Raw genomic sequence first — 23,026 nt, forward strand, 5'->3', positions numbered from 1 at the left:
TTATAACTCAGTTATAATTGTTTTTTACTTAATTAATTTCCAGTGCAGCGCTATAGGGAACGGAGTTCTGCGTTCTTTGCCACGTTGCAAATCGTGTTGTGATCAAGACTTTTGCAACACCAATTGCACACACCATCAGTCCATAGGCATAATTAGTATCCAATAATATTTTCCTACGAAACATTTATTTTACATCGGATAGGTCAGCCCTGTGGATAATACATGAGGAAAAGAAAATTTGCTCTACAAATTATTTTAGATTAGTAGATTATTAATTAATTAATAATAAGTTGTATGCAACAATAACAAAAACAAAATTATTAAGCAAAAACACTGTTTACAATTATATAGCCAAAATGTTATGCGAACGAGCATCCAAGTTAACAATCAATTTTTCGATTTGGAGCTTCAAAATTACATTAGAGATAGTTTAAATAGTGATTAGGTTAATGTTGCAAGACAACGTCATGTGTGTAAAAATAGCATTTCAGCAACAAAGGTATAACAAGAAAAGAACTTCGCTCGGATACAACAATCTTCATTGTTCATACATTGTGATGACTGGAAAAAGAGACGTTTTTTTATAATTACATGGAACATTATTTGTTTGAAATAGAAATCAATTGATTGAACGTTATTAAATGAATGAGTTACGTGTATATCTATGTTCACGTTGATATTGTGTTATTTTTAGTAAACGTTAAGTAATTCTCTGTTGATACATAATACCGCAATAATATATGTTTATATTTTATTTTAGGCTGACACGACGACCATCTGGCAAAATAATTGTGAATCTTTATTGAGTGTGCGTTTACAATGTGTAAATATGCATATGAAGATTAAATATACAGCAAAGACTGTTATTGAACATACACATTTGTTTTCACTTCAACTTGACTTCAACTTGACTTCAACTTGACTGCTTACCATCAACTTTGCACTTATTATACACATGTAATTAGTGCTCTGGTCAAAATAACACAATTTTTTTATACATCTTATGCTATAACCTAACAAGCATATTCATACGCAGTGAACCAAATGGTATCGTCGTATCGAGCGGTTGTTATACATAAACTATATTATCGTTTTATAAATTTAGTTTTTAAGTAATGTATTACACATAGGTCTTATCATTATTACTGCTTAGAAACACAATAATATTAGCAATAATTATATATTTTTTAAAGAGTTTCTGTGCAGATGTGCATACAACGGCATATGGGTACACTTGTTGGTCCTATATCAAATACGAGTAGACTCGTCGTATCGGCGTAACCTTGGTCATTCAAATTTCATTAAAATAAACACTATTTCAATGAAGTTACGACTGTGAGATAGTTCATCAATAGTATTTGAGATTCTGCTTTTATATTTATATAGTGGTTTAAAATTGACAAAATAAGATTTTGATATTACTATCGTATATACTCTCTTTAATACGGTGCATATCTTTGAGGTGAGTGATCACTCATCGTTTCCTACTGGACCTGAGTATCACACAATGTTTTGTCATTATATAAATTTTCTTTATATCAATACGTTATTACTGACACAATTGTATGGACAGTTTAAATATTATTTGGTTTAATAGTTTCTCCATTTTACGATATCGATTTATTACGATAATGGATGCTATATTAAATAACGAAATATTTAAAATGTCGGCAATTTAAAGAAATCAAACAAACATATCGACTGTACCATCTATTGTATGCGTTTTAGTCTAAGCTCGCTAAATAAACATTCTTTAAAATATCCCCAGAATAAGCGATTGAATAATACCATATAAAGTAACTTACATCAGGTCATGTCTAGATCTCTGCCCAGTTCAACTAATTAAGAATATTTTGAATTGGATTTACACCAGAAACTATTTTACAGGGCGTTGACATGTTTCTTTCAGAACTGTCACTGTAGTAAATGCCAAAGACTCGATTTCGAGCCAAACGCTAAATTAACGTGCATCCGCGCCTAGTGCATTCAATTCAACCGTTGCATCTGTGGATGAAATGAGGCCGGAAGGACATATGATCGTCATGGTTATAACACTTATACGAATGGGAACAAACAATCTCAGAATGCTTTAAAGAACATATGCCTTGTCACGTAGTACCTGACCATCTTTCTTGTTATGCTCCGCAAGATATTATAATAAACACAGACAATTATAATGTTATATCTAAGTACATATGCTCTGTCCGTACCGTTTTAAAGTATTATTAAGGTAAACAATCACATAAAGGCAGCATTTCCCCCGATGTACTTACGAGTATCTATAAGATAACTCAGTTTAAATTAATGGTATAGGGCATCATGATTTGATGCTTTAAGCTCAGGTTGAGCATCATTCTTTGCTCGTACTCCGTAGGCTTTACATGTTAACGTCATCTCATCCTTAATCTCTGCGAACATGTAGGTAATTTGAGCCTTTAAATAGCTGTCTAGAACTATTTGTTTCAAATCATACTACTTGAAACGAACATAGGCCACGTCCTAGGGGTCAAATTCAGGCTTTTCCCAGGTTCCTTTAGCACAAGGGAACACATGTTCTTGAATTTACATATCAATTGTAAACATGTCCATAAATATTAAAATTATGGACACCCCTGAGTTTAAATGTATAAATTATTTTATTCATTTATTTAAGCTCTTGAAATATATAGAAAGGACATAAACACAAACAGAAAGTTGTGATGCACTAGTACATGAACTATAAAAATAATCTCAAACTGTTCGATAAAGAATGTATTGTAATAGTACGAGCACACGATTTTTGCAGCAATTAGGAACGAGTGTATGACAACAACGTTCTTCTTGCGCGATAAGACTGAATTCAGCATATAAGTTGTAAATAATTAAAAACAGACGAACGCGTATATACGAACAAAACAACGGAAAGGCAATGTGGTTTAATCAATTAGACACAATACGTATTTTTCAACAAATATTTTGCATAACTTGCCTTATTGCACATGCCAAAAAGAACAAATCGCAGATCAGAATCGAAGTTTTATTTCAACTTAAGCACTACATGTGTTTTGTGTATTGTTGAAAAAGCTTTAGGCATGACACTGTTTTCACTTAAAGATAAATATAGCTAATCATTATTAATTTAGATTGATTACATTACTTTTAAATTATATTTCATGTAAAATAAACCTCTTTCAGAAAGTTGGAAAACCGATCGATGAACATCATTTTCGCAGTCGCAAAAAACAATATATGCATGGAATAACATCGATGTTGGTTCTTGAACATGTATAAAACATGTAAAAAGGTTTTTATTCATACAAACCTTATTGAAACATCTATGTTATAAGAAAAATCACTGCGAACATGTTTTATTTATAATTATATACAAGTATTTGTTGAAGTATTTGTGATTGCACATAGCTAGTGATAAAACGTTTATTTCAATTTGAAATGTCACTCGCTAAAAATTTACAGTGTAGAAATAGCTCTTTTTAGCTGACCCGTGCACAACAAGGTGACCTAAGTGTCAGCTTTTTGACCCCCTTTTGCGGTGCTTCTTGGTAAGGCGTGCTGTCGTGTCATTTCCAAGAATGTTTCATTTAAACATCATTTCATAATCCGCTAAGCATAGATGGACACTAACGCAATGTAATAATCCTTTTGTAAACTTCTTTCATTGTTATTAAAATAATTTCGGTTCGCTGCAAATATACGTCACCAGAACTTAAATATATTTTAAAAATGAAATCTTCAAATATCTTCTTTTTGATGACGCAAGTGTCAAGGGGCTTACTATTTGGTGTGAATTCTAGAACTTAGTTTGTTCAAATCATGCCATTTAGTAAATACTGGCCACTACCAAGGGGTCACGTGATTCAACTCCACTTATTTTGGAAAATTTTTCTCTAAAACTACAAGACCCAGAAGTATTCATTTGACATGTTACATCGTGTTGTGGTCGTTTACCCAGTTTATTTTCAAATTATGATCTTGGGGTTAAAATGAGCAACTTCCTGGGGAATACTTGTTTGCCCTATATGTTTAAATTGAACACTTTAATCTTCCCTTCTAACATCGCAAGGTCCAGAGGATTTGATATTATCAATATAATCTTGAAGGTTTCTTTACATACATTTAAGCCTTGAATGGAACTTAAACGAACATAATGCGAACACAATATTAGTCCATGTTCGACCGAGACTTATATGCAAACAGAATGCGAATAAATAGTTGTTAATGTTCATTGTCTATGCAGCACTTGAAAAAAACTTTGGACAACTCTCGATAAAAAATTGAGCATGTTTCGCGTGAAACATTCCAAGATAGGTGAAGACATACTAAGCTGTCGTTTTAGAAACAAACACCTGTTGGAAAATGGTACAAGGCGACATGGTACAAATGGTACTCAAAACCCGTTATAATAGTTATTATTTATGGCATTTCCAAATATAATATACCCATACAAGAGATACTAATGTGTGTTTATGCCTGAAACCTATACCAGAAATCAATACACAGGAGAACTAATGCTTATTTTTGAAAAAAGAAATAAGAAACCATGTGACACCCCATTATGGGAATGGAAATGTCTTATGTAATTATGGATTAAATAAGAGATAATTGAAAAAAGGCACGATAATAATCAATACAAAATGATACTTGTTTTGTTGTAATAACGGAGTTAGCCCTGAAGTATTAAGCTTAAACTGTTAACTTATAAAGTTTTTGAATTGTCTAAATGAGAACTAAGATACAAGCCAGCAGGCTTCCAGCGTGATAAGAATACGCGTTTCAAATGGTTGTCCTATTAAAATTTTAGAACAGACCAAATAGGGCGAAGCGAATTAGCACGAGCACGAACGTCATTATTTATAGGCAACATTTTTGTACACAGTTGGTTTATGTTAATGCAATGAATATGAGCATCCAAAGTAAGCTTACCTTTCATAAAAATGTGTTAAAACATTTCTACTTTAAATAACCAAATGGAGGTGTGCAAACACGATCCAGGTTAACATTTTTGACACTGAAACGAAGAAGTTACCTGCCCTGTAGCTTAACTGTAAAATACTGTCACCAAAAGTTAAATTCTTCCAGATCAGTTAGGATTCGGAGTTTGCACATGTTTCTTTCAATGAAACCCGATACGTGGTTAACATATTGGTTTACAAACTTTAAATAGTGTATTGTATTATCTAGCAGTAGTGATTATAAACAATACAAATTAAATCGACCGTCGTCACAAATTGTGTTATTACGGAATAATTTGATTGATCTGTGCTGCGAACAAGTCATATCGCTCAGGGTGGAGAATGAACACAGTCTCGTAACGTCTCTTATCGGCCAAAACGTAAACTAACCTGTGTCAGCTGGAAAATTCTGAGTATCTTTTCCATTTGCTTTCTGATTCGTTCGAAACGCCGGACAAACGAAAGTTGCCAATAAGTGCACGCTATGAAATATGCTTATTTTCTCATTATTTAAAAATCATAATAATGTTTTGAATTTGACGAATCATCACAGACTTAGAAATTGAATCAAGCAAGAGCTAGTTCGAATTTTTTGACAGACAAGTACTGGAGCAAATTCTTCATTTCATAAAGACCTCAGAAAGAGCCTTACTTCTTCTCGCATGTGCTAAACGCAGCATATGGAACTATGAGTAGTCTTATTATAAAAATGTACGACTTAGAGTATCAAGAAAGATTGTCAGAACATGAAGCGACCTGGTTTGGCTACTCTCAATGATATGAACGCATATTATGAATTCATACGTTCAAAATACCGCGTTTCTTTCGGCGTAACTGTCTATCCCAGGCTGTCACCTTAATTAAACTTTATCAAGAGCCAATAACTTGTAAAATAGATTTCCCGCCATTAGGCCTGAATGAATGACTGGAGTTGTCGCATTTGTTAAAATACCTAAACAAAGAAAAACAAGCTGTGCATCGTGTTTAAAAGTGTTCAATTATAATATGGAAACTGATTATCTATGATTACCTTTGTTGTGCAGTGTAGCGGATAGCGTTGGAAGATAATTGTTGTAATTTCATCACATGAAATCAGATGGCTAAATAGAGTTACTGTCAAGAGTAGGCACTTGGAATGTCCCTGGTTCGATTTCTGTGAGAGCCTAATTTTGTATCATCTTGTTTGCTATTATACATATTTAGACTATTCCAAATAGTATAGTGTTGTAAATAAATGAAGTAAATGAAATAAATGACATTTAACAGTTTCCCTCTGTCTAATACATCATAGAAAACGTGTTTTTAAATTCTAAGGGTTTGGTGAGTATTTCTATTTGCAGGTAGCATGTAAACAAATTGCTTTTATACGATTTGAGATACTTATGATGTATCCACCATTATGATATATTTAAACAAACGCTTGCAGAGTTGAACTATTCTTTATTTTATTCCGATTATCACCTTCAAGGTGAACACTATCAACTGATAAATGTGGACCATTTCGGACCCGATCTTTTCGGTTAACAATGATAATTTTACTATATGTTATTTATACCTGTTTGCAGTTTATGATAGTGGTATATAAAAACGATTTTGTAAATAAATGTATGCAACATCTGAAATCGTCAATTGCAGCATGGTTATTAATTTGTGCAAACGTGGTGAACATTGCAAGTGAACCTGGAACTTCACATGTATTCGGTGAAACTAAACTCGTTGTTTTTTTCGAAGAAGGATATTTTTGAGAAAATTATTATGCACAACTTTCTCTTCTAATTATGCCCTTCTTAAGGACTATTTTTAAAATGAGTTGCGACTCGATATTGATATTTTTAGGTTTTTTGAGGTGAGATAACAACATGTGTGCGCTTAAACTTTGTATGTTACACCTCATGTGCAATGCAGATATTAGGCATTCATATATAAATACGTACCACGCAAGTCTAGCTTTTCCAATATCTAGGTTCATAACAGTTCATTGTTTATTTTTTATTGACTGTACTAAGAAAACAAGCAACAGTTAATTGCCACTAAAGGACAGTAGTTAGCTCAGTGGACAATGGCCATTATGATTGATGAGCCCCTCTGCGATCACCGTCAGTGTTAATTATGTCGCTTTTATAAGGTCAAATAATAGTCTAACAATACTTTGTATTACACGAATGAGCATACTTATATGATTTTAACCGCTCAAAGTAAACATTTGTGTGAAAATATATCGTCAAACATATGCAACAGTCATTTGTTAATGTGAAACTATTGCAGTATGTTAGCATTTTCTGCATTTAGAAAATTCGCGATAATTCATCGGCGTTTAATCTTGCCGCAGCATAGATAATGGCAATAAATTTATTACAAAAGTGAGCAAACTCAGCAACGCAGATTAACAAAACAATAGTGATTACTGGGTTACACCAACAAATCATGTATTATGTACTGGTTATGACGGCGAACCAACTCACTTCCGTGTAAATTCTTTTTGTCTTAATATTTTTTAATTGAAGTTGAATTTATACCAATACAAATATCAGCATGTGTATTATGATTAGAACTTTATGACGTGCAAATAACATTTTATGATATTACCACGAAGTAGAAACATATAGATTAATTGTGTCTGTCTTTATATCATATAATTTAATCTTGATATTGATTGTATTGATGGTATATATTGCTACTTCTGTTCCATATCACGCTATTGGTTTTAAAATCAATATAAGATTGAGATGGCTTCATAAGATAATACAAAATCAACCTAAATAAAGCTAATTTGGTTTTATACCAGGATGGTTTGCGTCATTAATTGGTTTCATAATTAAATATAATTATAATTAATCAAATACAACTTTATATGACTACAATCTACTTTATATAAAAGTCAAATTTTAGGATGAACTAAAATCTGTTGACATCGACGACATGTTCTATAAGAGTCACATCGTGATGTTACACCTACGTGAAGTAACAGGTTGAGTATGAGAACACAATTGACATGACCTAAGATAACATTTCGTGATTCATTGAATAATATAAAGTGCTCAACAAGGAACGCTAAAGGAACTAAAGAATACTTCTCATTTATCTAGTTCGACCATACTGCTAAACAAAGCAATGAAACTCAATATCAGAAAATAACAGCATTTTATACAAGTTTGAAAAAAAATATGTTTTTAAAACATGTATATATGTTTTGCGGACAATCCGAAAGAATCCGGAAAATGCCAATAAGAAGAAACCTTTATTTTAACAGTTTATTCAATCGATGTAAGTTCCACTTTGACATGCAAACAAAGTTAAAACATGTTTGTATTTCATTCGCCTTTAAATATGTTAACACATCCAAACTCGCCATCGGGTTTCGTGGAAAATATTCACGGAAATACACCACAAGAGCAGTTGCTTTCAGTGAGAGTTCTTTATACATACTAAATACAAATTCTTCACTTATATATACTTTGAACACTATTCAACATTAGTTTCACGTGAGAATTGTCAATGTATATATTTAACAAACATTGAAACGGACCATTGAACAATTTTTTTTTAATGTCACATATAAGTTAACTCTAAGAGGCGGTGAGTCCCGCAGAGTATCAGATTTCTGCCTTCAGTGCCATAGTTTGCGGTAAAATGTCAAAATAAATAAGTTTATTTGCAAATATCACTTGACTAAACGTGTTTTGTATGTGTTCTTAGGTGTACATATATTTCGATTTCGTTTAATACATATTTTAAAATCATCGTTCCCAAACACACAAAAACTAAAGTTATAAAAATGCGGTCAATTTTTTGACATCTACTTCCACTTGATAACATGAATAAAAACACATTTAAAAATATTTGAAATTGTGTGATTGAAGTGTGATTGAAACAGCTATATTGGTGAACAATACGACGCGCAAGATTAAGTTAAGAGTTAATTGCGTTATAATTGATGATATGTCTATCATTATATATAATGTTATATATATATTGTGCAATTTTTTTTAAAACGTGTATCTTAATAATTTGGACATCAACCACAATAAAGTTGAACTATACAATCAATTATTGAAGTCAATTATGTACACGTACATTAAACATGAACATGAAACAGCAAAGCAGCACATTTACATCAGTTACGAATATAAAAACCCTAATACAGTGAGAAATCTCTTTATTTTGATACTACTGTATACTACCAAGATGTATCCCAGGTGATCACTGAACAAGCCACTGAATGGAGAAACATAGGTTAACATGTATTTTATTTTTGAATGTCCCCCTTCGGAGAAGAGGGGTCAAATTGTTTTGCTGGATATCGGTCGGTCGTTCGGTCGGTCTGTCGGTCTGGAGTTAGACCAGTTCGTTTCCGATCAATAACTTGTGCACGGATCGACCAATTGGCTTGATTATGCCCATGTATGTTGGCCTTGGGACAAAGGTCAAGGTCACTCTCACACTTAATGTGAAATAGTTTCCGATCAACTGATTCACCGATTGGCTTGATTCTTCCCATGTGCATTGACCTTGGATTGTAGATGACCCCAATTGAAATTGAGGTCACTAGGTCATAGGTCAAGGTCACTTTCACAATACGTGTAAAAATCGTTTCCAATCAATAACTCGATTGGCTTGATACTTTACAAGTGCATTGGCCTTGGACAGTAGATTGCCCCTATTTAAATTGGAAACACTAATTCAAAGGTCTAGATCACAGTGCGATACTGTGTCCAGGCCCTGTTTGGGGGTGGGGGGGGGGGGGTGGGCGGGAGGGGGGGGGGGCATCTGTCTCTGACCGCGGAGCTCTTGTTATTATAAAAGTCAAGTGTATGATTTTCAAGAATAATGTGCATTTTCTCATTTCTTTATTGTAAACAGATAAAAATGGAACGTTATTTGTTAAGCGTAATTTCGGATCATTTTAGCCAAAAGTAATTTATTTTGTTCGACTTTTTTTTGGGAGGAAACGATGATTTTTCTCTATAATAAATGATGATATATTTTCCGACAGTAAAATTCATCAGAAGTCTGTATGTGTATCTGTATGTGTTTATTCATCAGGAGATTGAACACATATGCGTTTTTACAAAAGAATGACAGCCATTAACCAGGCAGACGAATGCAAAAAAACGGTTGACCATAACAGTTGGGCTATTTTGGTAAATTGAAATGTTTGTATGTGTTTTGTATCATTTTCGGCATGATGTCAAATAGCGCAAAGTATGAAACGCGATTGCTTTGAAAAATAAGTATTTTTTTTTTAAACGACACTTAACAATTCATTTATCAAACGCATTTTTCATTTTACAAAACGTGAGGACGATGGATAGGCTGCACATTTAGTGAACCATATTTGAAGAAAGACAAAAATTCAAATACAGTCAACGAAAACACAGTTTATTTTTTATCTCAATGATATAACGTTCTTATTAGAGCATATTGAAGGCTAACAATCAGGCAGATGACCATCAACGCAATGTTATCCGAATATCGATGCAATCTCTATTTTCGGTCACGAAACGTTGTTTGTATAAAGTGTCTGAAAACGTTTTACGGTAAGTGATGCTCTAGACATTGACCATACACTGTATGATAAAGCACATAAATTGATCATCGTATGTTGATCTGTGTAAAAAAAATACACTACACAACGCAGGAATAGGCATTCAATACATTCAGTATTTGTTATGATTTGCATGTTTTTGGATTAAGTTTATTGTTCAGTCCGAATATTTGCAATGTTCTCAAATTATTTAATGGAAAAGCGTATTAAAGCTTGAAAACACTATGTTGAAAATAAACCCCTGCGTAAGTAAGATAACAAATGATAACAACCTCAAGATAAGAACAGCTATAAACAGCGTTATTTAATAAACATATACACATACTATTCTGTATCGGTGTAAGAAATCATTAGACAATAACTGTTTTTATTATGTTATTATTTATATAACATTTATGAAATCAAAGCGATTCGACTAATCATGCCTTATATGCCAACTATGATATATTTTCTGATATATGGGACAGACTATTAAAATCATGGAAAATGTATATCCAATTATAGAGCTCAGGATTGATTATTACGATATATACTTTATTAAATTCTGCTCATATATACACTGGAAAGGTTGAAACAAGGTTTTAATGAGAATCTGGAACACACCACGAGTGCTTCTCATGTAAGGAACTTTTTGCCATCTAGCTGATAGTTCTATTAATAATTTAGAACGGACGATCAGGAATGAGATGAACTTGTTTGATTACAGATAAGGGCAAAATTGTGTGATAATGCAGGTTGAAATAAAAATACAGAACATTTGCACCAATAATAAACGAAAGTAATATAACAGTGTATAATAAAAAAGCGTTTATACATATCTGTTGAAAACAACAACAAAAATATAGTGCGTAGTAGATATGTATGCATGCACAATCAAATACCCATGGTATTCCATATTATCTTATATAAACGTCACATGGGTTTCTTCCCCTTTACACAAGTAACAAGTTAAATCCTGTTAGAAGTTGCTTTTCATTCCATTAAACATCAATGCAAACGAACTTGGCCTTTTGACTTTGTATACATTGCTTGAAGTAAGATCTGAAACTTACATCGGTAATAAATAATAAAAACCAATAATGATAGCACAGCATCAACAGGTTAAGTCGATCAACTTCCAACGGTTTTTAATGACAACATGCATTTGCTTACTTCTCATCTCGGATCAAGTCAACTCTCTGGATTGAGTTGATTATAATATGACCTAAAGATTGAATTACAACTGAAACTAATCAGCATCTAAGTTGTCGCTTGAAAGCAGTGTTTGTATATTTTTAATACATGTATATAATGCAGGCACGTATTATATTTTCTCGAACAACACGCGCTACTAGTAATTGCTAGTCCATCGCATTACTAATGATGCTTGTTGGAAAGGTTCCAAATTTACCAACACTTTCTAGACAATGCCGACAAAATGATAAATATGTTACGACTTTAGTGTCTTCAGTGTGGCAAGAAACGGCAAGTCGAGATCTGTTTAATGAACATTTGAAACTCAATGTTGTAGACTGCTTTAAGATAAGGATTTATAATGGACTTCAAAGCGCATGGCTTTCCTGCATTCCTTGTTCAAATGGGCAGCTCTTTGTGAATGTATCTATAATCTCTTGCTATAACTGACAAGGAGCGGGGGAAGGGGGGCGGGGGGGGGGGGGGCACAAGGGATAATGAACGCAATTGTCGTTCAATTGTCGAGCTCCAATTAATGCACACTAAGTTTTTGAACGTCTCTTGTGCTATATGCAAATGAAGATGGGTTTGATTGATCACCATGTTAGTATAAAAAAGGAAACCTTATCTAAATATTTAATCTTTTACTTAATTGTGATTTACATTGACTGATGAAATTATATTAAGAGGTAATATTTTGGTAATATACATAAATTCTTTAGCGCTTATAAAAAATAATTAATGTGTCCCGGTGTAGTGTCACAAACCATGGTCGTTGCGCTCCAAGATTCATTTGCGTTGCAATGAGGAGTTCTTTTAAACAAACTGCACAGTGAACGAAACAGCTGTAATAATAAGTGTAAAAACAGCATAGATGTGTGTGTCTGATTTGATAGGAATGTTACGAGCTTTGTCCGAAACGCGTTAAGACAAATGCGTGTTTTCGTTAACGGTTTACTGATATTTGAAACCTGGCCATCCCGTTACGGGGTGTCACAAAAAAACCTGGCTAAACAAGGGTTCATGTTCGACCCTTGTATCATCTCCGACAATATTTTTAATTGCGTACGATGCGTGTTTGCCATACGAACATTTCCATTTGGAACATGGACAAAGTAAATGTGAGACTCGTTCATCGCCAGTTTTGTCCCGGTTGTCCTTTTGTGTTTGATGACACAATATAATTAACACTCCGGCATCAACAACTGAACCCTGCTTTCTTGCAAAACGAGTTTGAGACGCAATATAGCGATCAAGATAGTTGCTCAAGCGATTATAACCAACTTTGTTTAAATATGCAATGTGTTCTATGTAAATCAGTTGATTCCTTCCAAACCAAAGACGATCAAAATGATGACGAATACGATGATTATAGTGATTTGAGTTTAATGCTTACGGCGAAAATTGAAGAGACTCAAACCCGCTACAATTCTAATCGAACACAAACTGAAAAGCAGCGTAAAAAGGCGGAACAAAGGCGTTCGCGAAGGCAACTATCAAAACGAAGAACGAAAAAACGCAATGTAAATTGAGATAAAAAACAACTGAACCCAATATCAAGTATCAGATCACATTCTAAGGGAGGTTGGTTGAAAAGTTCAATTAGTATATTGCCGTGCGAATTATTTCCCTTTTCTAGTTACTAACATGGTAAGGCTAATCAGAAGTACACATATCGGGTAATTTAGCATTTAATACAAGCAATATAATCCAATGCTCGTGTCCGTTATAATTCCTAGCTACTATAACAGTGTCCAATAAATCAAAATTGAAAATTTATTTTCAATCTTTGTTTAAAGTCTAGATCAATAATATTTAGTATAGTCAACGCTTCATCCCATACAATAAAACAAAGCACTACTGCAAAATACATATCTTTAGGTTGATAAGAGAAACACTCTTCAAATTTAAACGAATACTTTGTAGTATTTACATTTTAAAGCATGTAAGAATTGTTTTTAAAGAAACATTGCGTTTTATAATAAAATTCTGAAATGAATTATTTATCCGTTATACAATTTGCGTTATCGTTGCATAAATATTAATTCATAATTCAACGAGTGTAATACAATTTACATGTTTTCGTTATGAAACAAAGGTAAGGAGGAAGTATCTTAAACATGTTAAACATAATGTGAAGTTATAGTGATCGGGCGAATGGTTGTAGGTCTATTTCTTTCAACAACGGTCGTTTCATTTGAAATTGGTTTTTTTTTGGTAGTTGAGGAAATTTCCGAAACTTGAGTCGATTGGCAATCGTCCATAGCAAAATTATTGGGCGTTAAACGACGGCGTTTGCCAACAGAAGAAACTTTGCGTATGATTAGTGTGTACAGAATTACCATTACAAGCATTATTACGAGGATCACAATGAAATCAATAATGTTAAAAGCGGTGGAAATTTTTGCGTGGCGCTTTTCTTTGGTAATCATACAGCGGTTACCTGTGACGGTAACATTCTCGGCTACGGCAAAGTCTATGGGTCCAACTTCGAAAAAGACAAGTTCTCGTATTGAAAACAGGATTGAAAGTCCTGTGGTGCAAACGATATTACACACCACTGTTTTCGTTCTTGCAAATAATGACTTCCATTCGGATGCATTGCAGGTACTAAAGTACCGATCTAGGGCTAAGATGAATAGTAACAACATTGAATTCATAACAAACATGTGGTTTAGGAAGCCTTGAAGTTTGCACGCCGCCACATGTGTGTACGTCATCGAATAAACGAGCATAGCTGTTGATGCAAGCAGTACTACAGAGCAAATCAAATCGTTTCCAGACAGCGCAGTGAGCACTAAAGTTGCAGCTGATTTATCTTTCCTTGAAACGTAAAATAGCAAGGCGACGAAATGTTCAATGATTCCAGCAGAACAAACAATTGACATTTACACGAAGCTTGGTATATTTTCAACGGTATTTGCATCGTTTTTCTCTTGAACCATTTTTGCATAATCCATTTTTGGCATATGTTGACAACTTTTCGAATACAACGCTATGAAACTATAGTTGCTAATGTTTACTGAAAAGACATTTGAAATACGTAAGTCGAACAAATGCTTATTTACATAAGTCGAAAGCTCACAGTAAAAACACGTATTCCTGACTTGAAAATAACCAAATGAGTAAAATCAAATGCTTATCTAGATAACACATAAACGCTTACTTACAGATATAAAGTGCCCGTCTACCATTACAACTAATATCGATATAACCAGACTTAATATTTTGAAGTCAAGGAAGGAAGGAAGTCAACTCCAAAACTTCGTTTGTTATTTTAAGCTTCCGTAAACTTATCCGCGCGACCAGCATCATTTGACAGATAAAAATACTCTGAGTATGTGTGTTTACTCAACCGGAAGAAGGAATCTATTTAAATGTATTGAATCTCGCAATAGTTTTGATGATCCTATATTTTAAAAGATTTTCTGTATTTCACAACGATGAATACAACACTATATATCAGATGGGGTATAAATTCGTAATACGCACATGGTGATGGGCGATGGCGTAGCTAAAAGATATACTTGTTTTAGGACGGGCAAACTAGCAGACAAGCGGAAAGAGGACACATATATATCCTATTAAAGATTTACGCATTGAATCCAATGTATAGGTATAAGTAACACATGGTGGTATTCTGGATTTTCAATACTCGTTTTTATATAACGATTATATAAAAATAATAAACCTTCAACATAAGATATGTCATTCAAACCGAGGCGTGAGATGTCCGCCATCAACAATTATGCATATGGGCTCTATATTGCTATAGAGTTGTTGAAAGTGTATGTTATAACTAAGAAAGCAACCACAGTATAGTGGAAACACAAACATTCATTACAAAAATGTACAAATACGTATAAGATGTTTTAATGTGAAAAACAATTGATATTTTGTAAGTTATACAGTGATTTGTGTAATGCAAACCATATTAAATCAGATATTTCCAAATTTCGGATATAAAATCTTAGTGAAACGGTACAAATGGTTTTCCGAATGATCGATAGACAAAATATAAATGGAAAAGAGTAGACCAAAGGGGATTTTATTTGTTATCATTTTAAATAAAACTGATAAAAGCCGAAAAATAAACACTACGTTTTAAAACAGACCTTTAAAATACATGCATGTATACTTATGTTTATGATGCAATAATGCATAAGAATTTTGCCATTCCTTTATTTTAAACAGAAGCTGAATCCACGTGTGATTGATTTTCAAGGTAATACGCCATGGATTAAACGATAAAAACGCTTTAAAGGATTCTCAACTAGATTTCTACGTCAACAAATACACTACAACACGGGTCATCATTCGACATTTTCATTATTTCTTGATGCTATTGCATGTCTTAAGTCTTTGGTCATATTTCAGTCAGCAATGTGCTAAACTTTATTAATCGAGAAGTGAATTAAAGCTCGAAAACAATATGATTGACATGAATACCTGCGTATGTCAGACAACAAAAGCTTAAAGTGACGTTAGGGGCAATGTTCACTGTTGAATTAAGCTGAAAAGAATTAACAGGTCAAAAGAGTTAGTTAAAATGTGGTAACTGACCAATTATCTGCAACTCAGCTTGCTTCCAGCTGTTTATAAAAAAAATTTATAATATTGTATATTTTACACGACTGTCGTCAGTTATCAAAACGAACGTACGGTTGATATTCAAATGCATTATTTTTCTCTTTCCAGGATATTGTTTCAGTTTGTTGATGCTGCGTTAACAAATATAAGTGTATGGAGTGAAAACACCAAAAATAAACAACGGTTGCGATAGACACCTATAAAAATATGTCTAATGTCACTTTAAGCAACTATGAACAGCTATCAGTAAAAAAGATAATTGTTTAATAATGTATAACTGTAAACAACTTCATGAAATGTGCACCAATAATAAACGAAAGTTATATAACCGTGTGTTATACAAAAACGTTTATACATGTCTGTTGAAAACAACAACATAAAGTGCATAGTGGTTATGTATGCATGCAAAATCAAATATCCATGGTATTCCATATTATCTTATACAAACCTAACATGAGTTTCGGCCGTTATATACAAGTAACAAGTTAAATCCTGTTAGATGTTAAAGGCCTCTTAGCGTTTAATTACTTTTCAACAGTTGAAGTCGATCAACTTCCAACGATTTGTAATGACAACATGCATTTGCTTACTTCTATCCTCGGATCAAATCAACTCTCTGCGCTTAAGTTGATTATAATAAGACCTAAAGACTGAATTACTTCTGAAACTTATCAGCATCTACGTTGTCGCTTGGAAGCAGTGTTAGTATTTTTTAATAAATGTATATTGCAGACACGTTTTATATTTTACAAGCTTTTTCTCGAACAACACGCGCGACTAGTAATTGCTAGTCCATCGCATTACTAATGATGCTTGATTGCAAATTTACAAACACTTTATAGACCATGCCGACAAAATAATAAATATGTTACGACTTTAGTTTCTTCAGTGTGGCAAAAAACGGCGGAAAGTCAAGATTTTATTCATGACCGCCAGAAACTCAGAGTTGTAGACTGCTATAAGATAAGGATTTATAATGAACTTCAAAGCACATGACTTGTCCGTATTTCTCGTTCGAATTGGTAGCTCTTTGTAAATTTGTCGATAACCTCTTGCTATAACCGACAAGGAGCGGGGGCAAAGCTCAGGACAATTGCCAGCGGGATAATGAACGCAATCTGCGTCAATTGACGTTCAACTGTCGAGTTCCAATTATTGTACACTAAGTCCTTGAACGTATCTTGTATTATAGTCAAATGGAGATGGGTATGATTGGTCACCATGTCAGTATAAAAGAGAAACCTTTTCTAAATAGTTATGTTTTATTTAATTGTTATTTACCACTCGTTGCAAAGCTCAGGACAATTGCCAGCGGGATAATGAACGCAATCTGCGTCAATTGACGTTCAATTGTCGAGTTCCAATTATTGTACACTAAGTCCTTGAACGTATCTTGTATTATAGTCAAATGGAGATGGGTATGATTGGTCACCATGTCAGTATAAAAGAGAAACCTTTTCTAAATAGTTATGTTTTATTTAATTGTTATTTACCACTCGTTACATCTGCGTGTTCTAGTTAGTCCAATTTGATGTTCACATGCACTGTTTTCAATAAGACACGTATGCATGTATATAAAATAAAAAACATATTTCATTTGGCTTTATTTGTGTGTCCTTCCGATAAATTGTGAAGTCACCAATTTTTAGAATGTTTTTTTTTCAATTTCCAAAACAGATCAGGCAACTACTTTATTTTCTACTTTAGAACGGTCAACAGGCTTAACATGGTTCTGGATTCTAGTTGTTTGCATTAAAGTATCATTTTTTTATATTTTTACATATGAATCACAAAGATGTTGCAAGTGACAGCAATGAAATTATGTTTAAATAAATATAGTAGAAAAGAATGCACATATTTCTGTTTAAGGAAAGATATATGATTATTTCAATATGTGTATGTCACTGATATTGCTTTGTTGAATGCTAGAAACAGAAACTAATAAAGTTAAAAGCAACCCAGCGTGCTTCGCGTGTGATAAGACAGAATTAAGCAATGCGGTTTGCTATCGTCAACTAATTAAAAAAAGACGAACAAATTTTTGACGAACAAGTATGAACACGATAATTACAAGGACACGTTGATAAATAAAGCATGTATAATTCAAACCCAACATGTTTGCATCAAGAATGTGCATACTGTAATAACAAATAACGGAATTGTATATAAATCTTATGACATCCTAAACAATTATTCTAATGCTTGTTTATGTAATAAAGTACGCCGCAATATCTTATTATTTATAAAAACTCAATCAAATATATAAGTTTTATATCTAAGACTCTCTTACAATTTGTTGAATAACGATACACATCACACAACAAAATCGCAGCGAAATGTTGTTTTCATAAAATAAAAATAAAGATGTTAATTGCATATATTCGTTTTGAGTGTCATTCATAATATATCTTTTTTAATTACATTCTCTCGAATAGTTTAATAAATAACAGTATCTCTTAAATTGTTAGTTTTATAAATAAAGAATACTTGTTAAGTTTGTATCATACAACGGTATTTGTTAAAATCGGATACGCGGAAATCATTTATATAGTTTACTAACCAAGTTTTTTTCTGTAAAAAGAAAGAAATATAATAGCCTCGTCACACTATTTTTGTGATAAGTAATTTTCCGAATTACTGAAATCATTGTCAAGTATCAGATCACATTCTAAGGGAGGTTGGTTTGCAAAGTTCTACTAGTCTAATGTCGTGCGAATTAATTCCCTTTTCTGGCGACTGACATGACAAGGCCTCAACCTTGTTATTGGAAGTACCAATGTCGGGTTAGTAAGTTTTTTTTACAGAACAGAACATAACAGAATACTTGTTTTAAACTTAAGCATGTTAAGCTTATCGTCATTTACATACATATAAAATAACAGCATGAAGTAAATACAAAATATACATCATTTCGTATAAAGATAAATTTACAATAAAATGAATAATTATGTTTTCGGGAGAATATTATTACATATTAAATAATTTAAGAATTAAAGGATTGAGAAATGCTCATATTGTTAAAGCTGTTTAATATAAAATAATTCCTCCAAATAGGTTACACTTACTTGTAGTTAAGTATGGATTTAGTATTAGTATTAGTATTATCCCTTTGTTGACCATTCATACGCAAAACAAAATTATAGTTGATATATAGGGTAATGGTTCCTATAATTTTATTTTTAGGGCAATCTGTTAGGTCTAAATGAAATATATCCATCTATATACACTAGTCAATTAAATTGAATCATTCCCTAACGTCGACCATCTATGCGAACAAATATATAGATTATCTAGAAGCATATATGCGATTTAATTACTTTCGCAACAATTATACAATACTGTCACATTAAATAATTATAAAAAAGACATGCAATAGTACAGTCTACAGGCAATATAATCCAACTTTCATGTCCGTTGAAATTCCTCTCTACTTTTAATGAATCAAATTTGAAAATTGCATTTGCAATCTTTGTTTAAAGTCTAGATCAATAAAATATAGTCAACCCTTAATCCCATTCAATAAAACAAAACACTGCTGCATGATACATGTATTTAGGCTGATTAGAGAAACACTCTTGAAATTTAAACGAATACTAGTAGTATTCACATTTTAACAACATAGGAAATTTTTCAAAGAAACATCTTGTTTTATTACAGAATAAATAAATGAATTAATAATCCGCTTTTACCACTTACGTTAACGTTGCAAACACTATCAGTTTATGATTGAACGATCGTAATAAAATTTAAATGTTTGTGTTATGACAGACAGACAGATTTTTTATTCAAGACTTATACAAAGTACATCGTCTATATATATACAATCGCACATATATATTGTCACGTGATTCTATACAAAAAATAAATAAGCAGAAAAAATATGTTAGATACACACAAAAACCACAGAAAGCAAAACTCGTGGTTTTTAAAATAAGATTGTTACAAATGCAGTTGGTAATATATTACATACATTATAAGTATACAGATGATGAATATATTATGACATATCATTTATCAGTCTTGATCGTATAGATAGCGCGTTTTTGACAAACAGTGACAGATTAATAAGTTCCATTTTATCCTCCGTTTTTAACAAATTTAAATATTTATAAACAGATGGTTTGATATTATAGTTGTTTTTTATGTATTTTTTTCTAAAATCATTATACATAGGGCATACACAAACAAAATGATAATCATCCTCAATGTCATTTAAAACACAGAATGTATGTTCTGAAGTTATGAAACATTGGAACAGGAAGAATTTTTGAAAATGTTTAACATAAGGAAATGTTTAAACCGTTTTCGGTTGTGTTGATATTTTACGAGGTATTTTAGTTTGCAATTCGCAGTCTAATTTACTTTATTACAAAGTATGTTTAAACGTAATTTACAACGGCATCTATCAACATGTACAGTTATACAGTATTCTACATAAGGAGATGTAGATTTCACAGTAAATATTTTAAACATTTAATTTCTTCTCAAACGCTGCAAGAAACGACAGGTAATTGTATTTTTAATGAAAACCCGAAATTCCGAGTTGTAGTATCCTATCAGATAAAGGTTCATAGTGGAATTCAAAGCATAAGATCTGTATACAATCCTAGCCCAAATGAGCAGCACTTTATGCAGTTTCGCTATTATTGACACGACGGAGTAAGGGACAAAACTCAAGACGGATGCCAACGTAAGAACAAAAGCCATCTGAGTCCGAAATTTCCGAAACTTGAGTCGATTGGCAATCGTCCATAGAAACATTATTGGAAGTTAAACGACGGCGTTTGCCAACAGAAGAAACTTTGCGTATGATTAGTGTGTATAGAGTTAGCATTACGATCATTATAACGAGGATCAATATGAAGTCAATAATCTCAAAGGCGGTGGAAATTTTTGCGAGTCGCTTTTCTCTAGTAATCATACAGCGGTTTCCTATCACGGTAACGTTATCGGCTACAGTAAAGTATATGGGTCCAACTCGAAAAAGACAAGTTCTCGTATTGAAAACAGGATTGAGAGTCCTGTGGTGCAAACGATTTTACACACCACTGTTTTCCTTCTTGCAAATAGTGATTTCCATTTGGATATCTTGCAGATAATAAAGTACCTATCTAAGGCTAAGATGAATAGTAACAACGTGGAATTCTTAACAAAGATGTGGTTCAGGAAGCCTTGAATTTTGCACGCCGCCACATGTGTGTACATCATCGAATGAACGAGCCCAGCAGTAGATGAAAGCAGTACTATAGAGCATTTCAAATCTTTTACAGACAGTGCAGAAAGCACTAAAGTTGCAGCTGATTTATCTTTCCTTGAAACGTAGAATAGCAAGGCGACGAAATTTCCGATGATGCCAGCAGAACAAACAATTGACATTTACACGATGATTGGTCTATTTTCAACGGTATTTGCATCCTTTTTGATCTTGAACCAGTTTTTCATTATCCATTTTAGGCATATGTTGAAAACTTTTCGAATACAACGATATGACACTATAGTGGCTAATGTTTACTGAAAAGAAATTTGAAAAAACGTAAGTCGAACAGAGCGAAATAATATAAGTCGAAATCTCACAGTAACAACGCGTATTGCTGAGTTAAAAATAACGAAATGAGTAAATAGAAATGTTTATCTAGATAACACATAAACGCTTACTTACAGAAATTCAGTGCCCGTATACCATTACAACTTCTATCGAAATAACAAGACTTAATATTTTAAGTCAAGGAAGGAAGGAAGGAAGTCAACTTTCAACCATCGTTTGTTATTTTAAACTTCCGTTTACTAATTCGCGTGACCAGCATCATTAAACAGTTTTAAATACTACAACACTATTTATCAGATGTAGTATTAGTTCGTGATACGCACATGATGATGGACGATGGCGTAGCTAAAATATTTACTAGTTTAAGTGAAGATTGGATGAAATCCTCCAGTACCTATTTTAAGTATACACCAATGAAGTTGTATCAATGCATCATTATAACGCTATAAGATATCACAGTATCCAGAGTAAAGGATGAACGGGCTAACTAGCAGACAAGCGAAGAGAGGACAAACATATATCCTATTTAAGAGTCTCGTATTGAATCCAACTTCTAGATATAAGTAACACGTGGTGGTATTCTGGTTTTACAATACTCGTTTTTATAAAACGATTATATAACAATAATAAACCTTCAACATACAATATGTCATTCAAACCGAGGCGTGAGATGTCCGCAATCCTGTATGACTCCGGAACACGCATTTTGGTTCTGAGATATCTGATTGGCCCCTTGTAACAACCAGTATGCATATGGGCCGTGCTCTGTGAAAAAGGGGGTTTATTGAATATGCGTTTAGTGTCGTCCAAGATTAGCATGTGTTATCCGCACAGGCTAACCTGGGACGACACTTTCCGCTGTTATGGTTTTTTTTGTTTAAAAAGGTCTTTTTGTTAGCTAAAACCCAATTCAGGCGGAAAGTGTCGTCCCTGATTAGCCTGTTCTTACTGCACAGGCTAATCTGGGACGACACTTTACGCGCATGCAAATAACCCCTTTTTCACAGAGCAAGGCCCTTATAATTCTTATATCACACAAATGAGTCATGAAACTCAATAAGCATTATCTGTAGAGAAAGTATTCTACTATCAATTAATATTATACGATACATTGCAGCCTAAACACAAAGCAATGCACATTTCAATGATTGAAGGTGGGGGTCATCTCATTAGAATGGTGCAAAGTATTTTGGGCATGCAACCGGTTTAAGAGATAATCGTCTG

At 33.0% G+C, this 23,026-nt stretch overlaps 1 protein-coding gene across 1 annotated transcript in view; it reads left to right on the forward strand.

The window, feature by feature from the left end:
• LOC127835511 (neurogenic locus notch homolog protein 2-like) overlaps window positions 1-23,026 on the forward strand; it is a 128,583-nt gene that overhangs the window by 20,418 nt on the left and 85,139 nt on the right. Inside the window, exon 17 of the mRNA XM_052361951.1 lies at window positions 44-155. Within this exon, the coding sequence (XP_052217911.1) occupies window positions 44-155 (112 nt within the window). The remainder of the gene's footprint in view (window positions 1-43; window positions 156-23,026) is intronic.

This window comes from Dreissena polymorpha, chromosome 6 (assembly GCF_020536995.1).
Source record: "Dreissena polymorpha isolate Duluth1 chromosome 6, UMN_Dpol_1.0, whole genome shotgun sequence".
In the NCBI taxonomy this organism is placed as follows: Eukaryota; Metazoa; Mollusca; class Bivalvia; order Myida; family Dreissenidae; genus Dreissena; species Dreissena polymorpha.